Source organism: Lissotriton vulgaris, chromosome 9, assembly GCF_964263255.1.
Source record: "Lissotriton vulgaris chromosome 9, aLisVul1.2, whole genome shotgun sequence".
In the NCBI taxonomy this organism is placed as follows: Eukaryota; Metazoa; Chordata; class Amphibia; order Caudata; family Salamandridae; genus Lissotriton; species Lissotriton vulgaris.
The window spans coordinates 256,192,844-256,213,030 of record NC_141697.1 but is presented as its reverse complement, the minus strand read 5'-3'; the positions used below and the strand labels follow the sequence as shown (position 1 = coordinate 256,213,030).

The 20,187-nt window shown below is 47.6% G+C and overlaps 1 protein-coding gene across 2 annotated transcripts in view; it reads right to left on the bottom strand.

Annotated features, from left to right (window-relative positions):
- Positions 1–20,187, bottom strand: part of LTBP2 (latent transforming growth factor beta binding protein 2) — a 1,419,414-nt gene that overhangs the window by 261,369 nt on the left and 1,137,858 nt on the right. For both annotated transcript variants that reach the window (XM_086937485.1, XM_086937488.1), the window contains exons 18-21: positions 13,268–13,393; positions 12,078–12,203; positions 11,332–11,454; positions 450–575 (exon numbers count right to left, since the gene is read on the bottom strand). In XM_086937485.1, the coding sequence (XP_086793611.1) occupies positions 450–575; positions 11,332–11,454; positions 12,078–12,203; positions 13,268–13,393 (501 nt within the window). The remainder of the gene's footprint in view (positions 1–449; positions 576–11,331; positions 11,455–12,077; positions 12,204–13,267; positions 13,394–20,187) is intronic.

Genomic DNA, 20,187 nt, shown 5'->3' with positions numbered 1-20,187 from the left:
ATTTACATTACTCTCGTATTGGCTTGTAATGAATTATCTGGTTTGATGTGAGTAAAAAGGCTACGCCTTGGACAACAACCCTGATTCTGAGAGTTCTTGGCCACAGCGGGAGGAAAGGTGACGAAAGTTGGGGAGGGATGAATGTCAAATTGTGCGCGTACTATAACAGGGCCACTGCGTCAAATGATCCAATTCTAAAAAAAAAAGCCCTGACAGTAAAATATACCCCACCTTCTGAACAAAAAGGACCAATGGGCGCTACCCAAAGGCCTGGCCTGCACCATTCGCCTGAAACTGCCAACCCCAGGAGCCCTCATTGTTCTTGTCGCTTCTATCGTGAACTCTAAGACCAGGAGTAACAAAGGACAAACAAGAAGTGGAAGGTACTACCCCGTGTACCCCTTTATCATGTACACATCTCCCCTTTCACTTCCTTGCGAGCTCCTCACCTTCACAGCTCACCCCTCCAGCTGCATTGGAATAGCCGGTCGTACAAAGACAGAAGTAGGACCCGTTGCTGTTCAGACACTCTCCGTTGGGGCCGCAGACGTCAGCTGTCAGACACTCGTTTAAATCTGCAGCAAAGACAACAAAGCCATGAATTAGCACAGATGAGTAAGGAGAAGTGTCACTGTCTCATAAACTCTAGGACCACCATTACGATAATATAGCGAGCAGAGGAGTAATTTCTGCAGGAAGAAAGCAGACGTCTCCGGGAAATAGCTTAAGACATCTTTGGAAACGACGGTAAAATATATGTAAACAGTCCTCGGTTGAATGTAAAAAATAATGAAACAAAGTTTCTAACCTAAAACAGTATTCAATAGCTTTATTGTCAACATTGTGTAGAAAGGAAGCTACTTGAAGCATGTTAAAGTCCATTCTGTCTTCCCTTCCTTATTTGTACTTGCATGTGTGTTATCCATAAGTCTTAATCATCACTGTGCCTTTTTTTGTTACAGGGTCTTTCCGCCCCAACCTGACATCGCCCACTCCAATACCATCTACTTTAGGCGTGCAGAGGGCTTATTTTAGGACATTTCCTCACAGATGTGGTGTATTTTTTACTCTCGCCTTTCCTTATCATCCACTCCTCTTTCCCTGTTTCCCGACTAATCAGGAAGTCTGCTTCAGCTATACCACCTCTCAAGAAGTCCTGGTGTGGTAGACTTGTGGCGCATCATCTGAGTCCGGTGCCCGCTTTCCCTTGTAGGAATGGACACATTCCTGACAATTCTCCTCTCAAGCACACCAAGGTAGGCTGCTTTGCAATATAACGCTGACTTGGTTGCCAAATTGAATTTTAGTTCCACCTGCAATTACCTCATGCCCAGGTGACAGGATGACATACCCAGTAAACTATAATGGAATATTTATTTGCAACTGTTTGGTTAAGTCATGCAATTGAAGGATCCTAGCCCCTCAAGAAAATACTCTCCCTTTGTCAGTATCCAGAATTCCATCTAACGGCTCTATGTATCTGCAAGAAACCAGCGATGAGTTGTCTTTGCTGATTGAAAGACACATCTTGCTGATGAGTTATAAACAGGCTGTTGAACATAATAATAATAAACTTTATTCGGATTTTTTTACAAAGATCCATAAAAGCAGTACATAGTAAAAATAAATCTGCAGTGCAATGTAATTACAGATAACTTTAAAAATAGCAAGAGGAGTTTCGGTAGTTTATACAGTACTGTTATATTTTAAAGGTTTTTCCTGTGTCCGTATATACATTTCAGAAAATTAAGAACATGGTAACATGTGGCTTCAGTATCCAAAAGCTGCAAACTCAACATGGCTACTCGACATTGTCTAAGACCCCAAGATTTTAAAAGAGTCAGTAACCAAAGTTTGCGGTGTTCCTGATAAAATTTACAGAACAGAACAGTGTGAAGGGTGGTTTGTCTTGATTTCCCATCGCATGGACATGGGAGTGGATTTGGGTCCCAAACGTTTGGCGTTGGAAAAGCTACCAATTTGTGAAATATGTTCAGTCTGAATCTTATCAGGAGAAATCGGTCGAAGGTGCCAATGTCGAGATTTAAATAGGGCTGCATTAAAAGAGTAGATTGGACCATTATTGCGTGCTGTACCGACTGTTTCCCGGCTTCTGATTGTAATCTCAGATTACCCAGGTGGTCCAAGGCTCGTGTTTTTAAGTTATTTTTTGAGAGTTCTCCAATTTTTTCGGGGTTTGAATAATATTTTTCTATTCCAAGGTCAAAGAGGAAGTTCCGGATATAGGCCAGCCATTTGATTTTTAAAGCGTAGTCCAGGGACATTGCATCTGCCAGTATTGTTTTTGTAAGGTCGTTTTTTTCTGAAGCCCAGATACGTCGCCATAAAAGAAGTGGTTGGATTTTCGCAAGATCTTCGATATATGGAACACCCAATTCTAAATGGCAGGCGTAGGTCGAAGAACTTTTGGGGGCTGATAAAAGGAATCTGAAAAAATTGTTTTCTGCAGTTTGCAGAGAGGTAACATCCGTATGGCCCCATAATCCTGCTCCATATAAAGTTGTAGATTGGCATTTGGCTTTATATATGGTCATCAATTCTCTGGGCGGACGTTTTCCTAATTTTTGTGTAAACGACACCAATGCGGCTAGTGCTCTTTTAAAACAATGTTTTCTGGCTTCTACTGCTGGTTTCCAGGAGAGTTTATTATCTATCATGACTCCCAGATAGCAGTATTCATTTGTAGAGTCTATTTTTTGGGTGTCAAGATAGATAGATTTTTGCTGTTTTCTCCCAACCCCAGCCTTCATTACGAAAGTCTTTTTTACATTTATATGAAGGTCAAGGGTTCTCATGAACTGCGAATATCTGTTGAGGGATCTTTGGAGTTCACGGGGGGTTTGTGCAAGGAGGACGGCGTCGTCCGCGTAGAGCAGAGCGGGGATCGGGCGATGTTTGGCCAGTGGAAAATCTCGGGCACCCTTCAGGAGCTCTACCTCCAGGTTGTTAGTGTAGAGGGAGAAAAGGAAGGGTGCCAGGACACATCCTTGTCTAACCCCACGCTCTACTCTGAAGGACGCCGTCAGTTCCCCCTTTGTGCCGTAGCGGACTCTTGCGGATGGATTGGAATAGAGTTCCCTTAAAAAGTTCAGGAGTGATGGATCTACCCCCATTTCTGCTAAAAGGGACCATCATTTTGTATGGGAGACACAGTCGAAAGCCGCGGACAAGTCTACGTAGGTCATATAGAGTTTTGCTTTCTTTGCATGCACATATTTTCCAAAAATTACCGATAGATTTAGGGCTTGTTCCACGGTTCCTAGTCCTTTTCTAAATCTGAATTGTAGGTCGGATAGGATGCCTCTCTCTTCCGCCCAGTCCTGAAGTCTTTCTAGGATCACTCTACCTGCTATTTTCCCTAGTGAATCCAGCAAGGAAATTGGGCGGTAGCAGGCAGGGTCCATGCGGTTACCTTTTTTGAATATCGGCACCATGATGGACCTTGTCCATGACTCCAAAATTCCTTTTTTTGCCGTTGCGGTGCAGACCCTTGTTAAGATCGGTGCCCAAAGTTCTGTTTGGTATTTAAAAAAGTCTGCCGGGACTCCATCCGGGCCTGGAGCTTTTCCTTTTTTGGTTGAGTTCAGTGCCAAAAGAATCTCGGAGATTTCGAAATTTATGTCTATAGGGTATGGTAGGAATGTTTTTTCCTCCTCTTCCGTCTCTTGATCAGAGGATGGTTTTTGGAAGATGCTGGTAAAATGTGATACCCAAGCTGCAGCATTTATAGCGGCTTCGATTTTTGGGCACGTGTCGTCTACCAAGAAGGGAGTTCTTATGATTCTCCAGAAGGCTTGAGGGTTTTTTTCTTGTGCACTGGTGTGGAGTTCATGCCAAAGCGCTTGCTTGAGTTCCTCTTTCCTCTTTTTCCTTGTTTTGTAATATTCACTTCTAAGGGTGGCTATAGTGCGAGGGTCCCTTTCATCTTTGTTTAAGGCTAGCTTCAGCTTTGTGTGAGCCTTAGTACACTCTTGGTTGAACCAGCCTTTGAGTCGGGATAGACCGGGTTTTTGTTTTGCTGTAAGTAAAACCTTTAATTTGTCCATAATTTGGGCGAAGTTGTTAAGAAGCTCCTCGTCTTTTGTTGCTATGTCCAAACAAATTTTGATTTGGGGATAGACTGATCTTATTAGCTCTTTAGTAAGTTCTTCTGGGTTGATCCTTCCCCATTTTATTGAGTACCCATTTAGTTTATCCATATTGATATTTTCGTGGGTCAATGCATTGGCTATTGTTACTGGAGAACATTGTTGGTAGTTTAGTAAGACTTCCAGATTTAATATTGCATGGTCACTTTGGGGATTCGGCTTGACTTCAAAGTTTTTTACTCTTGATTGTAAGGATGTTGATATTATTATGAAGTCTACCGTGGTTTTATAGCCTCTTCCTAAGTAAGTAGGTGCTAGTGAATTATCTCCATGGTCCAAGGTGTTTACTATCTGGAGATCCAGGTCGGATAGGAGATCATTCATTTGTCTGCCCATGTTGTTATGCAAAAAATGGGTGAGTGAGAGGCCTTCTTCTGTCACCATGCCAGGACATTTTCTTTTTGGTTGGGTACAGGCGTGAAGGTTGAAGTCACCTGCCCATATTATTGTTGCCGGGCCTCTTTCTCCTTGTTTCATTCTGAGGGTGGTTAGTTTTTCGTGGAGATGGGTCAGGACTCCCTGAAAGTCTGGTTCATCCAGGTTGTTATAAAAATTAATGATAGCCATTGACTCTTTTTTCGGGAAGAAGAGACCAAGGATCTGCAAATTAGAGTCCAGTTCTATGACCTTTATTTTGGTGTTTTGGATAGTGTTGGCTACGTAGATACACAGGCCTCCCTTTGGTCTACCTAGCTGTCCCGGCTTTGCGAGAGAGGAGTACGTCTTGTAACCCTGTAGGTGGTGTTCTTGCAATGACCATGTCTCCTGTATGCATATTATTTGGTGGTTATGCGTGTGATGCATAATTGTCCCATCCTCTATTTTTGTCCTTAATCCTGCGATGTTCCACGAGATCAGGCTCAGGATTGTTGGACTATCCCTTGAGCTTTTTACTATTTTTGGTTCGTTAAAGATCTCTGGGGCTGGAGGGATCTCTGGGTCTAGAGGGACTAATGGAGAGACCGTGGGTTCCGATAGGTCTGTGTGAATTTGGGGGTGTTCTTGTAGCTGTGGTAGTCAGTCAACGCACTCTAAGGCGCTATACCTATTTGCTAAATGAAGGCCATTCCAGCCATCCCAACGTGTGGGATCACTGTGCTTTCTCCAGTGATCCTGGCCACTCCATTCGTCCCTTTCTCTGCCTCGATGATTAAGGCCTAGTGGGTTGAATGGGGGGAGCCGTCCTTGCCGCGGCTGCTGCCATTGGTGAGTATTGTGTTGCGTGGATTGATGGGGTTGCCACCACTGTTGGGAAGTGTGGTGTAAGTATTGAGGAGGATGAGCAGGTGGTTGGGTAACAAGATGTAGAGGTTGAGGAAATTGGGGAGGTGGTTGCTACTGGAAGATTGATTGTTGTGGTACTTGTGGAAACCGTGGCGTGTGTGGGGGCTGCTGGTATTGATACGTATTGTATTCTGAGGGATTCATGGGCCCGGTGTTTAATGGGAAGGCGGGACAGGGGAAATTTTGCCTTGAGGATGGGGGTAGGAAATAGGACAAGGGTAGGGGATTTATTTGGGTGGCGGGTCCACTGTTGGGTGAGTTACAGATATAGTTAGATGCCCCTATCTCCCTAAATTTGATGCTGATGACGTCCCCCGCTATGGACTTCGTGCTTCTGCCGACCCAATCTCCTCTACGTACGGAGAAGATATCGCCCCTGATGTGAGCGGGTAAGGGTTTATGGAGTTGGAGCCACTGGGCACATTTATTCCTCAACTCTGCGAAAGTTTCTCTTACACCCTCCTTCAGTGGGGGTACAGCTGTTAGCACCACCACGAAGGGAGAAGCTTCCGGGGGTAAATTGATTATTTTGGGCCGAGACTGCTTGGTCTTAGGTTCTAGTGGTTTTTCTAGGAGAGGGGTCTCTACTGGAATGGTGGTGTTTCCATTATTACCTTTTACTTGTCGGTTGTTTGTTTTGGTTTGGCCTACTGGGTCTATTTGTGTTGCGGGGGGGAGATCTACCGCGACCGGGGTGTCAGGGGGAGCGTCTGAATTGCTCCCTTTTTTGGCTGGAAGTTGTGCTGCTGACGCCTTTCTAGCTGGTAAAGTATTAGGCTTGATCGTTATGCCTGTTGTTTGTTTAATACAAGGTGTTTTTTTTGGGAGTATTTCCTTTGCCCCATGCGTTTGTGCGGGGCCATTACCGCTTATCTTGCAGCTACATTTCGTGTTGATTAGTGAGGTGAGTCTGTCCAACTTTGATATTAGAGGTTTAATTTGTGCTGAAATTGTGGCTTCGAGGTCTGATTTGAGGTCCATTACCATATTTTCCACCCAGCAGGGGATACCTGCCGAGGAGTTTGAGGTGGGCGTGATCAGGTTGTGATTCTTTATTTTTATTTTAGATTTTTCCTTGATATTTGGCATAGCCTTGGTGAAAGTGGAGGTGTTTTTCCTTGTTTTTGTCGGTTCTAAGGTCGTTACTGGATCAGGTAGTATGGAATTACTAGTGACGCTCTGGTCTAATTTTTCAGTTGGTGATTGGCAGGCTTCTAAGTCTGGGGTCGCCTCAAGGTCGACATATGATTGATCGGAATCTGTTTGGGTTACGGATAAATCTACAGAGTTTGGAACAGTCATCGTGGGAGGAATAGTTAATGGTAATGGTAAAGAGCAGTTGTTAGCGACCTGGTGTGCAGGGGAGTTTGCGGTGGCAAGTGAACCTAACGAAGAGCGTTTAGCCTGCATGAGGTCCAAGGAAACTCTTTTCTCCAGTAGAATTATGCTCTTATCAATGGTGTCGTTTACCCTGGATATGAAGAGGTCTATGGGACCGGTCACTTGTGTCACCAATGTAGCTTTCTTAGATGTGCTTCTGGTTTTGGGACGCATCGTGATCGTCAGTGATATAAGTCAGAAATCGTGGGGACCTGAGGGAACAAAGTGAAATGCAGGGTGACAGGGCCGGGGCCGTCCTCTGCCGTCCTCGAACGGCCTCAAACGGCCCTGTCTTTGCCCAGTCTTCGCCCGAGCTGCGTCCCTCGCTGCGGGAGTGAGATGTTGTTATATAGCGGGCGTAAAGGGCGGGGGGCGGGCCAGCAGGGAGAGCGGACCGGAAGCTATACGTCGGTCTTGCAGGGACTTCTGGGAAATGAAGTCCCCGCACGCTCGCAGCCCCGCTGATGCCTCGCGCCTCTCACCGCCTTCCTGCTTTGCTCCTGTGATGAAGTCGCCTCCAAGGTGATGGGTTGCTCACAGCGCCCTCCGACGAAGCGGCACCCGCGAAGCGGGTGCGGCGAGGAGTGGGGCTGGAAAGGAGTAATGGAGGTCCGCTGCGCTGTTGTGCCGCTTTCTCTTGGCCAGGTATGTCCGTGTAGTGACTAGCGTCCCACTCGCTAAAGGGCAGGAAACGCTTTTAAATTCCTTCGATGGGCGGGGGGCGGGCCAGCAGGGAGAGCGGACCGGAAGCTATACGTCGGTCTTGCAGGGACTTCTGGGAAATGAAGTCCCCGCACGCTCGCAGCCCCGCTGATGCCTCGCGCCTCTCACCGCCTTCCTGCTTTGCTCCTGTGATGAAGTCGCCTCCAAGGTGATGGGTTGCTCACAGCGCCCTCCGACGAAGCGGCACCCGCGAAGCGGGTGCGGCGAGGAGTGGGGCTGGAAAGGAGTAATGGAGGTCCGCTGCGCTGTTGTGCCGCTTTCTCTTGGCCAGGTATGTCCGTGTAGTGACTAGGCTGTTGAACATGATTTCATCGACTGATATTAATCACCCTTCATCAACCAGTCATACACATAGGAGAAAACCTGGCGACCGTGTCTTTTGAAATAAACTGCCATTAGTACCATGTATTTTGTGAAGATTATTTTGGCAGATTGTAAAACAAATGGGGAACTCTGAATTGATAATGACAACTGGACATCTAAAACATTGTACTCTTCTTCCTCATAATATGGTTCACAATGTCACTCGTAGTGCAAATCATAGCATCGGTGTTCTTCCTAAGGAAATTGTTCAACATTCTGTCCAATTGTTCTTTTTGCATTTGTCACCCCGAGTGGGATGGTTATGCCCAGATGTGGTTCCTGTGCTCTCCATGCCGCTGGAGTCAAGCTAGCCTGGCTGATGAGGGGTGAAACCCCAAAACCAGTCCTAGGATGTTTGTTTCCCAGTCCAGGGAGAACCTGCCCTAGCAGTTCGGGCTGGACTGTTCCCATGGGGAACAGGGTCAAGACTGATTTGCATATGGCTAGGTTTAAACTACAATGGCATGGGAAGCAAAGAAATGATGGATTTACGCCAAGATCTCTGAACTGGGGTGAATGTTTGACATTGTTATAACATTCTGTCCATCAATTGTTCTTTTTACATAATCCCTAGTCTGTTTATATAAACTAGGCCATCAATAGTGTTGCTGTAGCATTGTTATAGTTGCATTTATTCCTGCACGTGCTGGGGCAACCCCCTCGTGTACTTCTTTGATTAATTCTAGTCTAGACGGATCATTATATATTATTTTGTCTCCCACTCCTGGTATCACTACTAAAGGAATGCTATCCGAATTAAGGGTGTACGAGTATTTGGGAGCAACACCTGCAGGAGATTTCCCAGCTTGCTTGGTCTCACTTATGGCTGTTAACATTTCTGTGTCGATCTTCGTTTGAAAACTGGTTAAGACTGCTACTAGGTCAGCGGCACAGTTCCCTTTAGCACGATTGTCATCACGTTGATGGCTCAAATTGTGCCTCACATGGACCAATGGAAGCTTGTCTTGTAAGACAACTACCTTTCCCCAGACTTGTTTATTATTTATATGTTTTCTCTTTGAATCCTTGAAGCGGTTCAATTGCCAATGTTGTAAATTGACAATGTGACCTTGCACATAGAAGGCTTAGTCGGGCACGATAAGTGTGGAAACAAATGATGCAAGTTGCAGGAGATGTTCCCTATAATTTTAGTGTTGGTGCGTTTTGGGATGAGTTTACTACCCTTCACTACACCTTGCCGCAGCACAGTGCAGGGTGCTGAGTACTTATAATTTGTTCCTACAGCTGGGCAGAGCCACCTGTGTAGAAGATGTTCTGGTAAGACTCAATGGGTATAGCAGCTGGAGTCAGAGCAACATCTTATTCATAATGGAGAAAAGCCAGTGTACAAAGAAAGGATTATTACTAAAACTTTACATCCACTGCCCTTAAAGAAGACACGCACTGTACCCTCCACAGGCGTAGGGCACAAGCATTAGGTATGCTTTCTTTTGGGTGCTGAAATATGGGAAGAAACCCATATGGCAACTCCAAAAACAAACAATTGGGCATGCACTTTCGATCTGGCTGTGAATGCCCTTGAGGCAAATGATCTATGGGAACCAACACTGTTGCACACCGTCTTCAAAACATGCTCAATCAAACAAGCAAATGAGGAAGATCTCATTGATTTTAGTAAAAGAAGCCATGTGTGGACATCTCATCCTGAAGTTCAGCAGTGCTATATCGGGCCTGGATGAAATGTCAGAAATTTCAGGAATTTCGAGAACATAAAATAGTAAAATCATTTATTTCAAATGATCCTCACAGTCACCACTTTTTAACATTACAAACTACAGAAAGTGTTTGCGTCCTCAATAAACTGTTTTATATCGTAAAGAGATTTGTCATAGGAATGCCATGGGGATGTAAAAAGCTGAGATGACTTAACAGCGCGCCAAAATCCCCATAAAATATGATGGAATTGAGAACCGTTGCTTAATTTTTTCTGACAAGGGATATGTCATAAGAAGCACAGCGTTCCCCAGGGCCCCATGCATCAAACCAAAAACCGGTCGCATAGGGGCAGATTCTCAGAATCCGCCCCTTTGCCAACGGTATTTTTGCATTTGGGATGCCTCATCCCAAATGCAAAAATCGCAATTTAAGGAATCTCTAAATTGCGATTCGTGAAATTGCGATTGCATTTAAGGAATCCCAAATTGAGATTCCTTAAATGCAATACATGAAAGTAAAAAAAATTGCAATTTCGTTAATAGGAGTAGCAAATTACCATGAAGTTGAACTTCATGGTAATTTGCAAAAACTTTGAAAAATGCACTTTTGAGCATTTTTCAAAGTTTTATGTTGTGCACAAGGGGATGTGTGTGTGGAACATATGTGCAGAGATAAATTTCAGGGGGTGCAACAGGGTGTCATTTTGACACCCTTGCACCCTTGAAATTGTATGAGCAATTTGCGAGTACCTACTGGTACTCGCAAATTGCTCATGCAATCTCAAATTCATTCCTATGGGCCTGTAGGCCCATAGGAATTAATGGGACGGCGTTCCTTAATTGCGACTAGCAATTTGCGAGAAGCAATTAAGGAATGTTTAGGAATCGCTATTTTTATAGCGATTCCTACATGCATAGGCTTTTGCAATTCCTAAATAGTGATTCCTTAAAAATCGCTATTTAGGAATCGCAAAAGCCTACGTTGATGCATGTGCCAGTTAAAGCCTAAATCATCCAGACCAAAATTGATAACAGTTCTGTGTCTGAAGGTTAACAAACAAACCAGCACTAAAAGTCATGTTTAACATAACGATAAACCGAAGAAGTGGTGTCAGTTGGGATTAAATTAATATCTTTCTACAAGTAAGTGGAACCTGCCACAACTTCCTAAATAGCTAATAAAAAGAATGTAAAATAGGGGCAAAGAGTAGTTGAGTAATTTTGTCCTTTTAGGAATACAACCCCCAACAACTTCCCATATCCTCGAAGATCTGCATGAGGTAGATTTAATCCTAAATATCTACGAGTGTAAAGAGATGAAAGAGAACAAGGAAATTTTACCTACACAAAATATATGTCTTTATTGGTTTTTACAGAATCCAGTCACAGAGCTGACGAGAGTCCACGTAAATAAAGTGGGATTCGAAACGCGTTGGCACCTTGGCACTTTTCTACCATTAGGGGAAGAATTTAAATAAGAATATGTGCAGTAACTTAGGGAAATAAATGTATTGAATGTTTTAATCCTTTGTTATCTGAAATGCTTTTGACCCCTGTTGGGTGGTAACCTTGGTGTTTTTTGAAAATTTGATTTGTGGGTTACCTTGTGTGCTGTTTAGGACATCCCTGATTTAGTCATAGATGGACGCACAGAGAAGTCACAATCAGGCACAAACTGGGGGCACTCAACATGACACACAATTCACTTACCTTGGCCATTATAGCTTAAGACCTACCTTCACAGCGGGTTCCATTTATCAGCTCAAAGCCGGATGGGCAGAGGCACGTATAGGAGCCTATTGTGTTTATACAATCTCCTCCATGACAATTGAAGGCTGTGTCTGCACACTCATCAATGTCTGAGAGACAACAGAGAGAAAAGATACCATCACCAGGATGTTACAGCCTCTCATACAGAGGACCTTGTGAGACATCCTGCCACTTGTAAATTCTCATATTCCCCTTTCAGTTTCTGGTTTTATTCGCTCTATTCTTCATGCCACCTCTATCCTTTCCTCTCGTTTCCCTCGTTAAATCCCCGCTTTAGTGTTTACTCGCCTTTATCCTCAGCCTCCAATCACAGCCAAGCAACTGAAGGGCGATCCCAACCCAGAAACATAGACTAACTCCAGCTCAAAGACAGGGCCTGATTCCAGCCCAGCAATAGGGAAAATCCTAGCTCAATAATATATGGTAATCTGGGCCTAAAACAATACTTTCATTGAAGGCATAGAGGTTATTCCATACGCAGCCTTCATAGTAAAACACAGAAGTGTATGTCATTATTAGGCCACCAAAAGAGGCCCATCCCAGGCCAGAAACAAAATATAGTATAAGACCAGGACCATGGTATAAACCTGCCCAGGAATATGGACGAAGCAATTTAAAACTTAGAAGTGGTGTTAATGAACCACTAACCATATGGTAAACATTTGCCTTCATTATTAGGGCCTTAAGGAGAAAGGGGCCTGAGAAATCTTACCTCTGCACATGAGTCGGTCGGCTGTTATCTGGTACCCCTCTTCACAAGCTTGGCATGAATATGACCCTAGGGTGTTGGTGCAAATTCCAGAAGGACAAACCGATGGCATGGGACACTCATCTACATCTGTAAATAAAAATGAGAGAAGCACTCTCTCAAATACGTTTATTACTCCGCACACAAGACTGAATGTGCTGGCCAGCCTTCAGAGAGAGGATTAATCCAATCTAGCATATGACCTAAGGATTACACTCTCAATCAGCAAAGAGAGATTTTAACATGTATAAAGGATGATGTGTTCCAAGAGAGAGAAGTCTCAATTACAGGTTTCCAAAGAGGTCATAATACCACCAGCTCCATCTGCAATAGGGACCATCTGCATACATCCAGAGAGATAAAAGGACCACCAGTGGCATCCGAGAGGAGGACAATCCATTTGATCTCAGGAAAAGCTAATGATCACAACAACTATCTGAAAGAGGGTATAGCCACATAACCATACGAAGATCAAATAGAATATCTGTACCATTGTCAATTGAACATCCAATCACAAGAACTCATGCAGATCAAAGGCATTTTTTAAGTGGGGGAGCACTTGTCCATGTCTGGGAGATCATCCCTCCCCTTGTTTCTAGTGGGTGGATCCCTGCATTGGAATCGAGGTTCTGAGGTGATTCCCCAAGCAGGGATCAGGTTAGGTGACTTCCTGCTGGAAAGGCGGCATTGAGGTATTCCCCGAGCACAAAACAAAGTGACACCGTTCATGTCCACTGCACTCTGAATGTACTGCGCTAGACTTGAACGGTTCGTCCACAGCATCCTATTTTCTGTTGAGTGGGTAGGGCACGGTATGAACATTACAACAGGTACATCTATTTACTTTCTCGTCCTACCATTGCTGTTCACTGCCTACCTGCCACTGCATGGTATCAGGTAGCAAGGATGGTGTTCGGGGTATAAGTGAGCAAGCCAGGAGCCATATGTTAGCTAATCTTAATTGAATTCCATGTTCCGAACTGCCCCTGTCGAGTTCTTAAAAGAACATTCAGCCCCATCAGCACTTCACTGAAATCAAAGGTCTCATAATAATGTTCTGGGATGAGCACCTGCAAACACTGGCACAAATAATGCACTTCTCTCGCGATCCTCTGCCTTTCATGCTTCCAAGCAGAGCCCCCTGTGTGTCTTACCTTCGCACCGATCCCGATCTGCAGACAGCTTGTATCCTTCCTGACACTTGGTGCAGATGAAGGATCCATCCGTGTTCACGCACACCCCCTGATGGCAGCTCCTTAGAGACTCACACTCATTGATATCTGTGACAAGAAAGGACGTGTCAGATCTCTTCCTAACGAGGGACTTTGGATTCCAAGTTAAGAACATAAGCTCATGACAATAGTATCTGCCAACCTGCACAGCTTCAAATACTTCTATAGGGATCATCAAATAGCACATCTCAGGAGGACCTTTGGTTGACCATGCCATTCCTTTTACACCTCAATAGCCCTAGCATTATGAAAACATTCCCTCTTTACGGAGAATTCAGAATACCCTCTCTATTCAGGCAAGAATTCCTCCCACCTTCCAGATCTTTAGTTTCAGCTTTAAAGATCACCCCCTGCTCCACGTTTAAGCTGCCACTCTAAACTACCAAACCTCTTGTATTAGTTCACTTCTGTGGCTTGTGGCTTTTCGATGCAATAAATATGCTCCGCCCTCCAGCTATCTACATGTCCTTTTGTTATAAACAAATTTTCCTGCAATTTTTATTTTTATTTCTGGGCGTATATCTTCTACTTTTTGGTCATGTATATATTCTACTCTATTCAATAAAAGGAAAACAAAAATCAAATAAATTCCTAGGATATCTAGGCTGGACGTGAAAACCCAGCTCTGGAAGCAATTCCTTAATCCTCGTCTCCTCAAAGGCCAGATTACATTTGAAGTCAGACGTCAGGTTGGAGCACAAACATTAGATTTCCAGACCTCTGTCTTCTCTGTGCTCTCTGTCTCTGGAGGCTAGGGTGGCTAGGATGCCTTAAAAAGACCATTTGTTTGCCATCTTAAACTCTACATTTCAAAAGCACTTGCGGGCACATGCATCATTGTAGGAATTTGCATTTCCTAAATTGCGAAAATTAAGGAATCGCAATTTCGGAATTGCAAAATCCTATGCATCAAGAAATCCTAATTTTTTTTTAGGATTTCTTAATTTTCGGAATTTGCGATTCCTTGATTGCGAATCGCAATTAAGGAATGGCATTACATTGATTCCTATGGGCCTAGAGGCCCATAGGAATCAATGCCGTTTTGCATTTCTATTTTTTGGAATTCGCAATTTGTTGATGCATTGCAAGGGTCCAGAGGGGGGTCCGAAGGACCCCCCCCTGCACCCCTGAAATGTATTTTAAAGTGCATGTTTCACACACACATGTCTTAAGGACATGTGTGTCTGTAACATGACACTTTCCAAAATGCATTTTTGTGCTTTTTTAAAGAATTTCGCAAATTAACACGAGGGTCAACCTCTTGTTAATTTGCACTTCCTATTTCAAAATTCGCATTTTAAAAAAAATTGATGCATTGCATTTAAGGAATCGCACAAATGCGATTCCTTAAATGCATTCGCATTTTTAGGAAATGCAAAAAAAAGTGAATTTTGAAAAATTGTTTCATGCATCCCAAAACGTATTTAGGAAGCGCAAACGGCCGAATTTACCGATTCGCACCGTTTGCACTTCCTAAATAGGTTGATGCATGTGCCCCTTGGTACTTTGTCTTTGATATTTTCTGGTGACTCATGTTTGGCAGCTCATCCGTTTTAATACTTAATTCAAATAAAGGTTCTGTGAACATGACAGTATAATAGACAGTAATCACATAACGTTTGGGGGGAGTCACAATATGTGATCGAAATATTGGCTTACAAATATTGGATCCACAATATCAACTACCACTGTAATGTCAAAGTAAGTAGATGTAAGTTAAGAACAGCAAATCTATACTTCTCTGCTTTACCTCGACAATATAGTGGGGGTTGATATTGATGACCCGATACTTTTCAAGTCAATAATTCGTACCACAATATTGTGACATAGAACCCAAAGAACTCAGTAAACAGCACTGCTATTATGGAAACACGTTTAGCCACGTATGATCCTCCCACATACATCGGGTGTACTGTTTCCTATATTGTTGTCGCCTTTCACTAAACATTCGAAAGTCTAGCAATCAATCACAGAACTTGGAAGTCACTTCTTCATCTACTGAAAAACTATTTGATTCAAGACAAGTGGTGGTAGGGCCTTGGGTACTACTATTGTAAGCATCAATTGAAGATTCGACTGAGTGTAAAATCTGCTACAACTCCCTGTAATCCTGCTTCAGAACTGCCGATCAACAGACAATTTTCAACAAAATCGAAAAACGCTGCTGCTTTGAAGGGTACAATAACCACACTTGGGATTGCAACACCATCTGTATTTATGAATCGCAGTCAGGGTGATATTCCCTCAGGTGAGGAATTTATATTTTATCACCTGGAACCTAACATTTATACTTACATTTCAACCAATCATTGACACTTATAAAGCGCGCTACATACCCGTAGGGTCTCAAGGCGCTGGGGGGGGGGGGGGGGGGGGTGCCGCTACTGCTCGAACAGCCAGGTCTTCAGCTTCTTCCTGAAGGAGAGGTGGTCTTGGGTCAGGCGCAGGTCGGTCGGGAGGGAGTTCCAGGTCTTGGCGGCAAGGTAGGAGAAGGACCTTCCTCCTGTAGTCGCTCTTCGGATGCGGGGGACGGCGGCGAGGGCGTGGTTGGCTGATCGGAGGTGGCGTTTGGGAGCGTAGAAGTTGACTCGGCTGTTGAGGTAGCTCGGGCCTTGGTCGTGTAGGGCTTTGTGTGCGTGGGTGAGGAGGCGGAAGGTGATTCTTTTGTTGACGGGGAGCCAGTGAAGGTCTCTCAGATGTTCGGAGATGTGACTGGTTCGTGGGATGTCGAGGATGAGTCTGGCTGAGGCGTTCTGGATCCGCTGGAGTCTCTTCTGGAGCTTGGCGGTGGTACCGGCGTAGAGGGCGTTGCCGTAGTCCAGTCGGCTGGTGACGAGGGCCTGGGTGACGGTCTTTCTGGTCTCGGTGGGGATCCACCAGAAGATCTTCCTTAGCATGCGTAGGATGTTGAAGCACGCCGAGGATACGTTGTTGACCTGCCTGGTCATGGAGAGGGAGGAGTCCAGGATGACGCCCAGGTTTCGTGCATGGTCTGTCGGTTTGGGTGCGGTGCCCAGGGCGGGAGGCCACCAGGAGTCGTCCCAGGCGGAGGGTGAGGAGCCCAGGATGAGGACCTCCGTCTTGTCCGAGTTCAGTTTCAGGCGGCTGGTCGTCATCCACTCGGCTACCTCTTTCATCCCTTCGTGCAGGTTGGCTCTGGCGGCGGCGGGGTCGTTGGTCAGGGAGAGGATCAGCTGGGTGTCGTCGGCGTAGGAGATTATGCTGAGGTTGTGTTTGCGTACGATGGCCGCGAGGGGGCTCATGTAGATGTTGAAGAGGGTGGGGCTCAGAGATGATCCTTGGGGGACGCCGCAGATGACTTCGGAGGCCTCTGACTTGTACGGTGGTAGGCGGACTCTCTGTGTTCTTCCGTCGAGGAAGGAGACGATCCATTCCAGCGCCTTGTCCTGGATGCCGATGTTGCTGAGGCGCCGTACTAGGGTGCGGTGGCAGACCGTGTCGAATGCCGCGGAGAGGTCTAGGAGGATGAGGGCCGCTGTTTCTCCATTGTCCATCAGGGCTCGGATGTCATCGGTGGCGGCGATGAGGGCGGTCTCGGTGCTGTGGTTGGCTCGGAAGCCGGACTGTGAGGGGTCGAGGGATCCGTTCGTCTCGAGGAAGGCGGCCATCTGCTTGTTGACGGTCTTCTCGATGACTTTGGCTGGAAACGGGAGGAGCGAGATGGGGCGGTAATTCTTGAGTTCGGTGGGGTCCGCTGTGGGTTTTTTGAGAAGAGCGCTGAGTTCGGCGTGCTTCCAGCTCTCGGGGAAGGTGGCGGTGTCGAAGGATGTGTTGATGATGTCTCGCAGGTGGGGTGCGATGACAGCGTCGGCCTTGTTGAAGACGTGGTGAGGGCAGGGGTCGGTCGGTGATCCGGAGTGGATGGAGTTCATCGTGCGGATGGTGTCTTCGGTGCTGATCGGGGTCCAGGCGTGGAGGGTGGTGGTGGGGGGTGGTTGTTCGGTCATGGTGTGCGTTGGTTGGTTGTTGAAGCTGTTGTGTATGTCCGCGATCTTGTTGTGGAAGTATGAAGCGAGGGAGTTGCAGAGGTCTTGCGATGGGGTGATGTCGTTGTTTCCTGCGCTGGGGTTGGAAAGCTCTTTCACGATGTTGAAGAGTTCCTTGCAGTTGTGTGCGTTGTTGTCCAACCGGTCCTTGAAAGCTGTTTTCTTGGCGGCGCGGATCAGCTGGTGGTGTTTCCGGGTGGCAAGTTTGAAGGAGGTCCTGTTGTCCGGTGTCGGTTCCCTTTTCCAGACTTTCTCGAGGGCTCGGCAGTTCTTCTTGGAGCTCTTGAGTTCGTCGGTGAACCATGGGGCCTTCTTGCTGCCGGGTCTGCTAGGCGGGGTCCTCAGTGGGGCGAGTTCGTCCGCGCAGTTGTTGATCCACTTCGTGAGGTTGTCTGCGGCCTGGCTGGGGTTCGCTGAGCTGGCAGGAGGGTGCTGGCTCAGGGAGGTGGCGAGCTGGTCTGCTGTGATCTTGTTCCAGCTTCTGCGGGCGGCCTGTTTCTGGTGGTGGTGGGTCGTCGTTCTCTTGAAGGTGAAGTGGACGCAGCTGTGGTCCGTCCATTGAAGCTCTGTGGCGTGGCTGAAGTCGATGTCTGTGCTGGAAGAGAAGACTGCGTCGAGTGTGTGTCCGGCGAGGTGGGTGGGGGTGGACACCAGTTGCTTGAGTCCCAGGTTGGCGAGGTTGTCGAGCAGGGTGCTGGTGTTGCGGTCGTTGTTGTTCTCCAGGTGAAAGTTGAGGTCTCCTAGGAGGATGTAGTCAGCAGAGGGGAGGGCGTGCGGGCTGACGAAGTCGGCGATGTCCTCGCTGAATTGCGTGCGTGGTCCAGGGGGTCGGTAGATCAGGGTGCCTCTGAGGGTGGTGTTCGGGTTGGTGTGGATCTGGAAATGCAGGTGTTCGGCGCTGGTCAGGGTGTTGTCGGTGCTGGTCGTGAGACGGATGGTGCTCCTGTGGACGATGGCGATGCCTCCTCCCATCTGGTTGGCGGTTCGGTCCCTCCGAACGATCTTGTAGCCCTCAGGGATAGCGATGGCGATGTCGGGGGCTGAAGAGGCGTTCATCCAGGTCTCCGTGAGGAAGGCAACGTCAGGGGCTGTGGCGTCTAGGAGGTTCCAGAGTTCGATGGCGTGTCTGTGGACGGAGCGGGTGTTGAGCAGGATGCACTTGAGGTGGGTGCTGCTGGTGTTCGACTTGGCGGGTGCTGGTGCGAGGCAGGTCCGGATGCAGGAGAACTTGCAGGCGTGGCAGCTGAAAGGTCCGTGGGTACCTCGTGGAGCGGCTAGGTGGCATTCTGGGAGTCGGCCGGTGTTGAGTGCGTTGAGGGTGGCGGCGGAGTACGTCAGGCGGGTAGGTCGGGCTCTTCGGGGGCCAGGGGTCCTGGCGCTGGTCGCGATCCGGTCGCGGACGGGCGCTGACGGGCTTACCTTTGGCGCGCCTTCGGCGCACAAACGGCGCGCCCGCTGCGCGTTCGCACGGTCGCCATTTAAGGCCAAGTGCGCGGGTGGGCGGAGCAGCTGGGAGGCGGGAGCGGGGAGGGTACAGAAGAAAAAGGGGCGGGGCTAATGGCGGTGGCGGGAAGCGGGAGCGGGGAGGGAGAGCGGCGAGGTAGGCGGGCAAGCAGGAAGGAGGCAGGCACAATGGAGGTAAAAAACACGAAGAGAAAACGTCACAGAAAAAGCAGGCAATAATACAGGACAAAACGGGGAAAAAAACAGTGGAAACACGATCTCGGGCACAGAAAGAAAACAAGCACAAATTTCCGACAAAACGGGCAAAAACCAAAGGGGAGCGCTCAAGGCAGCAGCGAGGACGGCGCTGAGGCAGAGGCAGGCACTGGGGGCACACGCAGCAGCTGGTGGCCGTGCGGCGCGGGGGTGTCCCACAAGTGGGTCACACTCACCTGCGTCGCACGGTCGCCATTTAAGGCCAAGTGCGCGGGTGGGCGGAGCAGCTGGGAGGCGGGAGCGGGGAGGGTACAGAAGAAAAAGGGGCGGGGCTAATGGCGGTGGCGGGAAGCGGGAGCGGGGAGGGAGAGCGGCGAGGTAGGCGGGCAAGCAGGAAGGAGGCAGGCACAATGGAGGTAAAAAACACGAAGAGAAAACGTCACAGAAAAAGCAGGCAATAATACAGGACAAAACGGGGAAAAAAACAGTGGAAACACGATCTCGGGCACAGAAAGAAAACAAGCACAAATTTCCGACAAAACGGGCAAAAACCAAAGGGGAGCGCTCAAGGCAGCAGCGAGGACGGCGCTGAGGCAGAGGCAGGCACTGGGGGCACACGCAGCAGCTGGTGGCCGTGCGGCGCGGGGGTGTCCCACAAGTGGGTCACACTCACCTGCGTCGCACGGTCGCCATTTAAGGCCAAGTGCGCGGGTGGGCGGAGCAGCTGGGAGGCGGGAGCGGGGAGGGTACAGAAGAAAAAGGGGCGGGGCTAATGGCGGTGGCGGGAAGCGGGAGCGGGGAGGGAGAGCGGCGAGGTAGGCGGGCAAGCAGGAAGGAGGCAGGCACAATGGAGGTAAAAAACACGAAGAGAAAACGTCACAGAAAAAGCAGGCAATAATACAGGACAAAACGGGGAAAAAAACAGTGGAAACACGATCTCGGGCACAGAAAGAAAACAAGCACAAATTTCTGACAAAACGGGCAAAAACCAAAGGGGAGCGCTCAAGGCAGCAGCGAGGACGGCGCTGAGGCAGAGGCAGGCACTGGGGGCACACGCAGCAGCTGGTGGCCGTGCGGCGCGGGGGTGTCCCACAAGTGGGTCACACTCACCTGCGTCGCACGGTCGCCATTTAAGGCCAAGTGCGCGGGTGGGCGGAGCAGCTGGGAGGCGGGAGC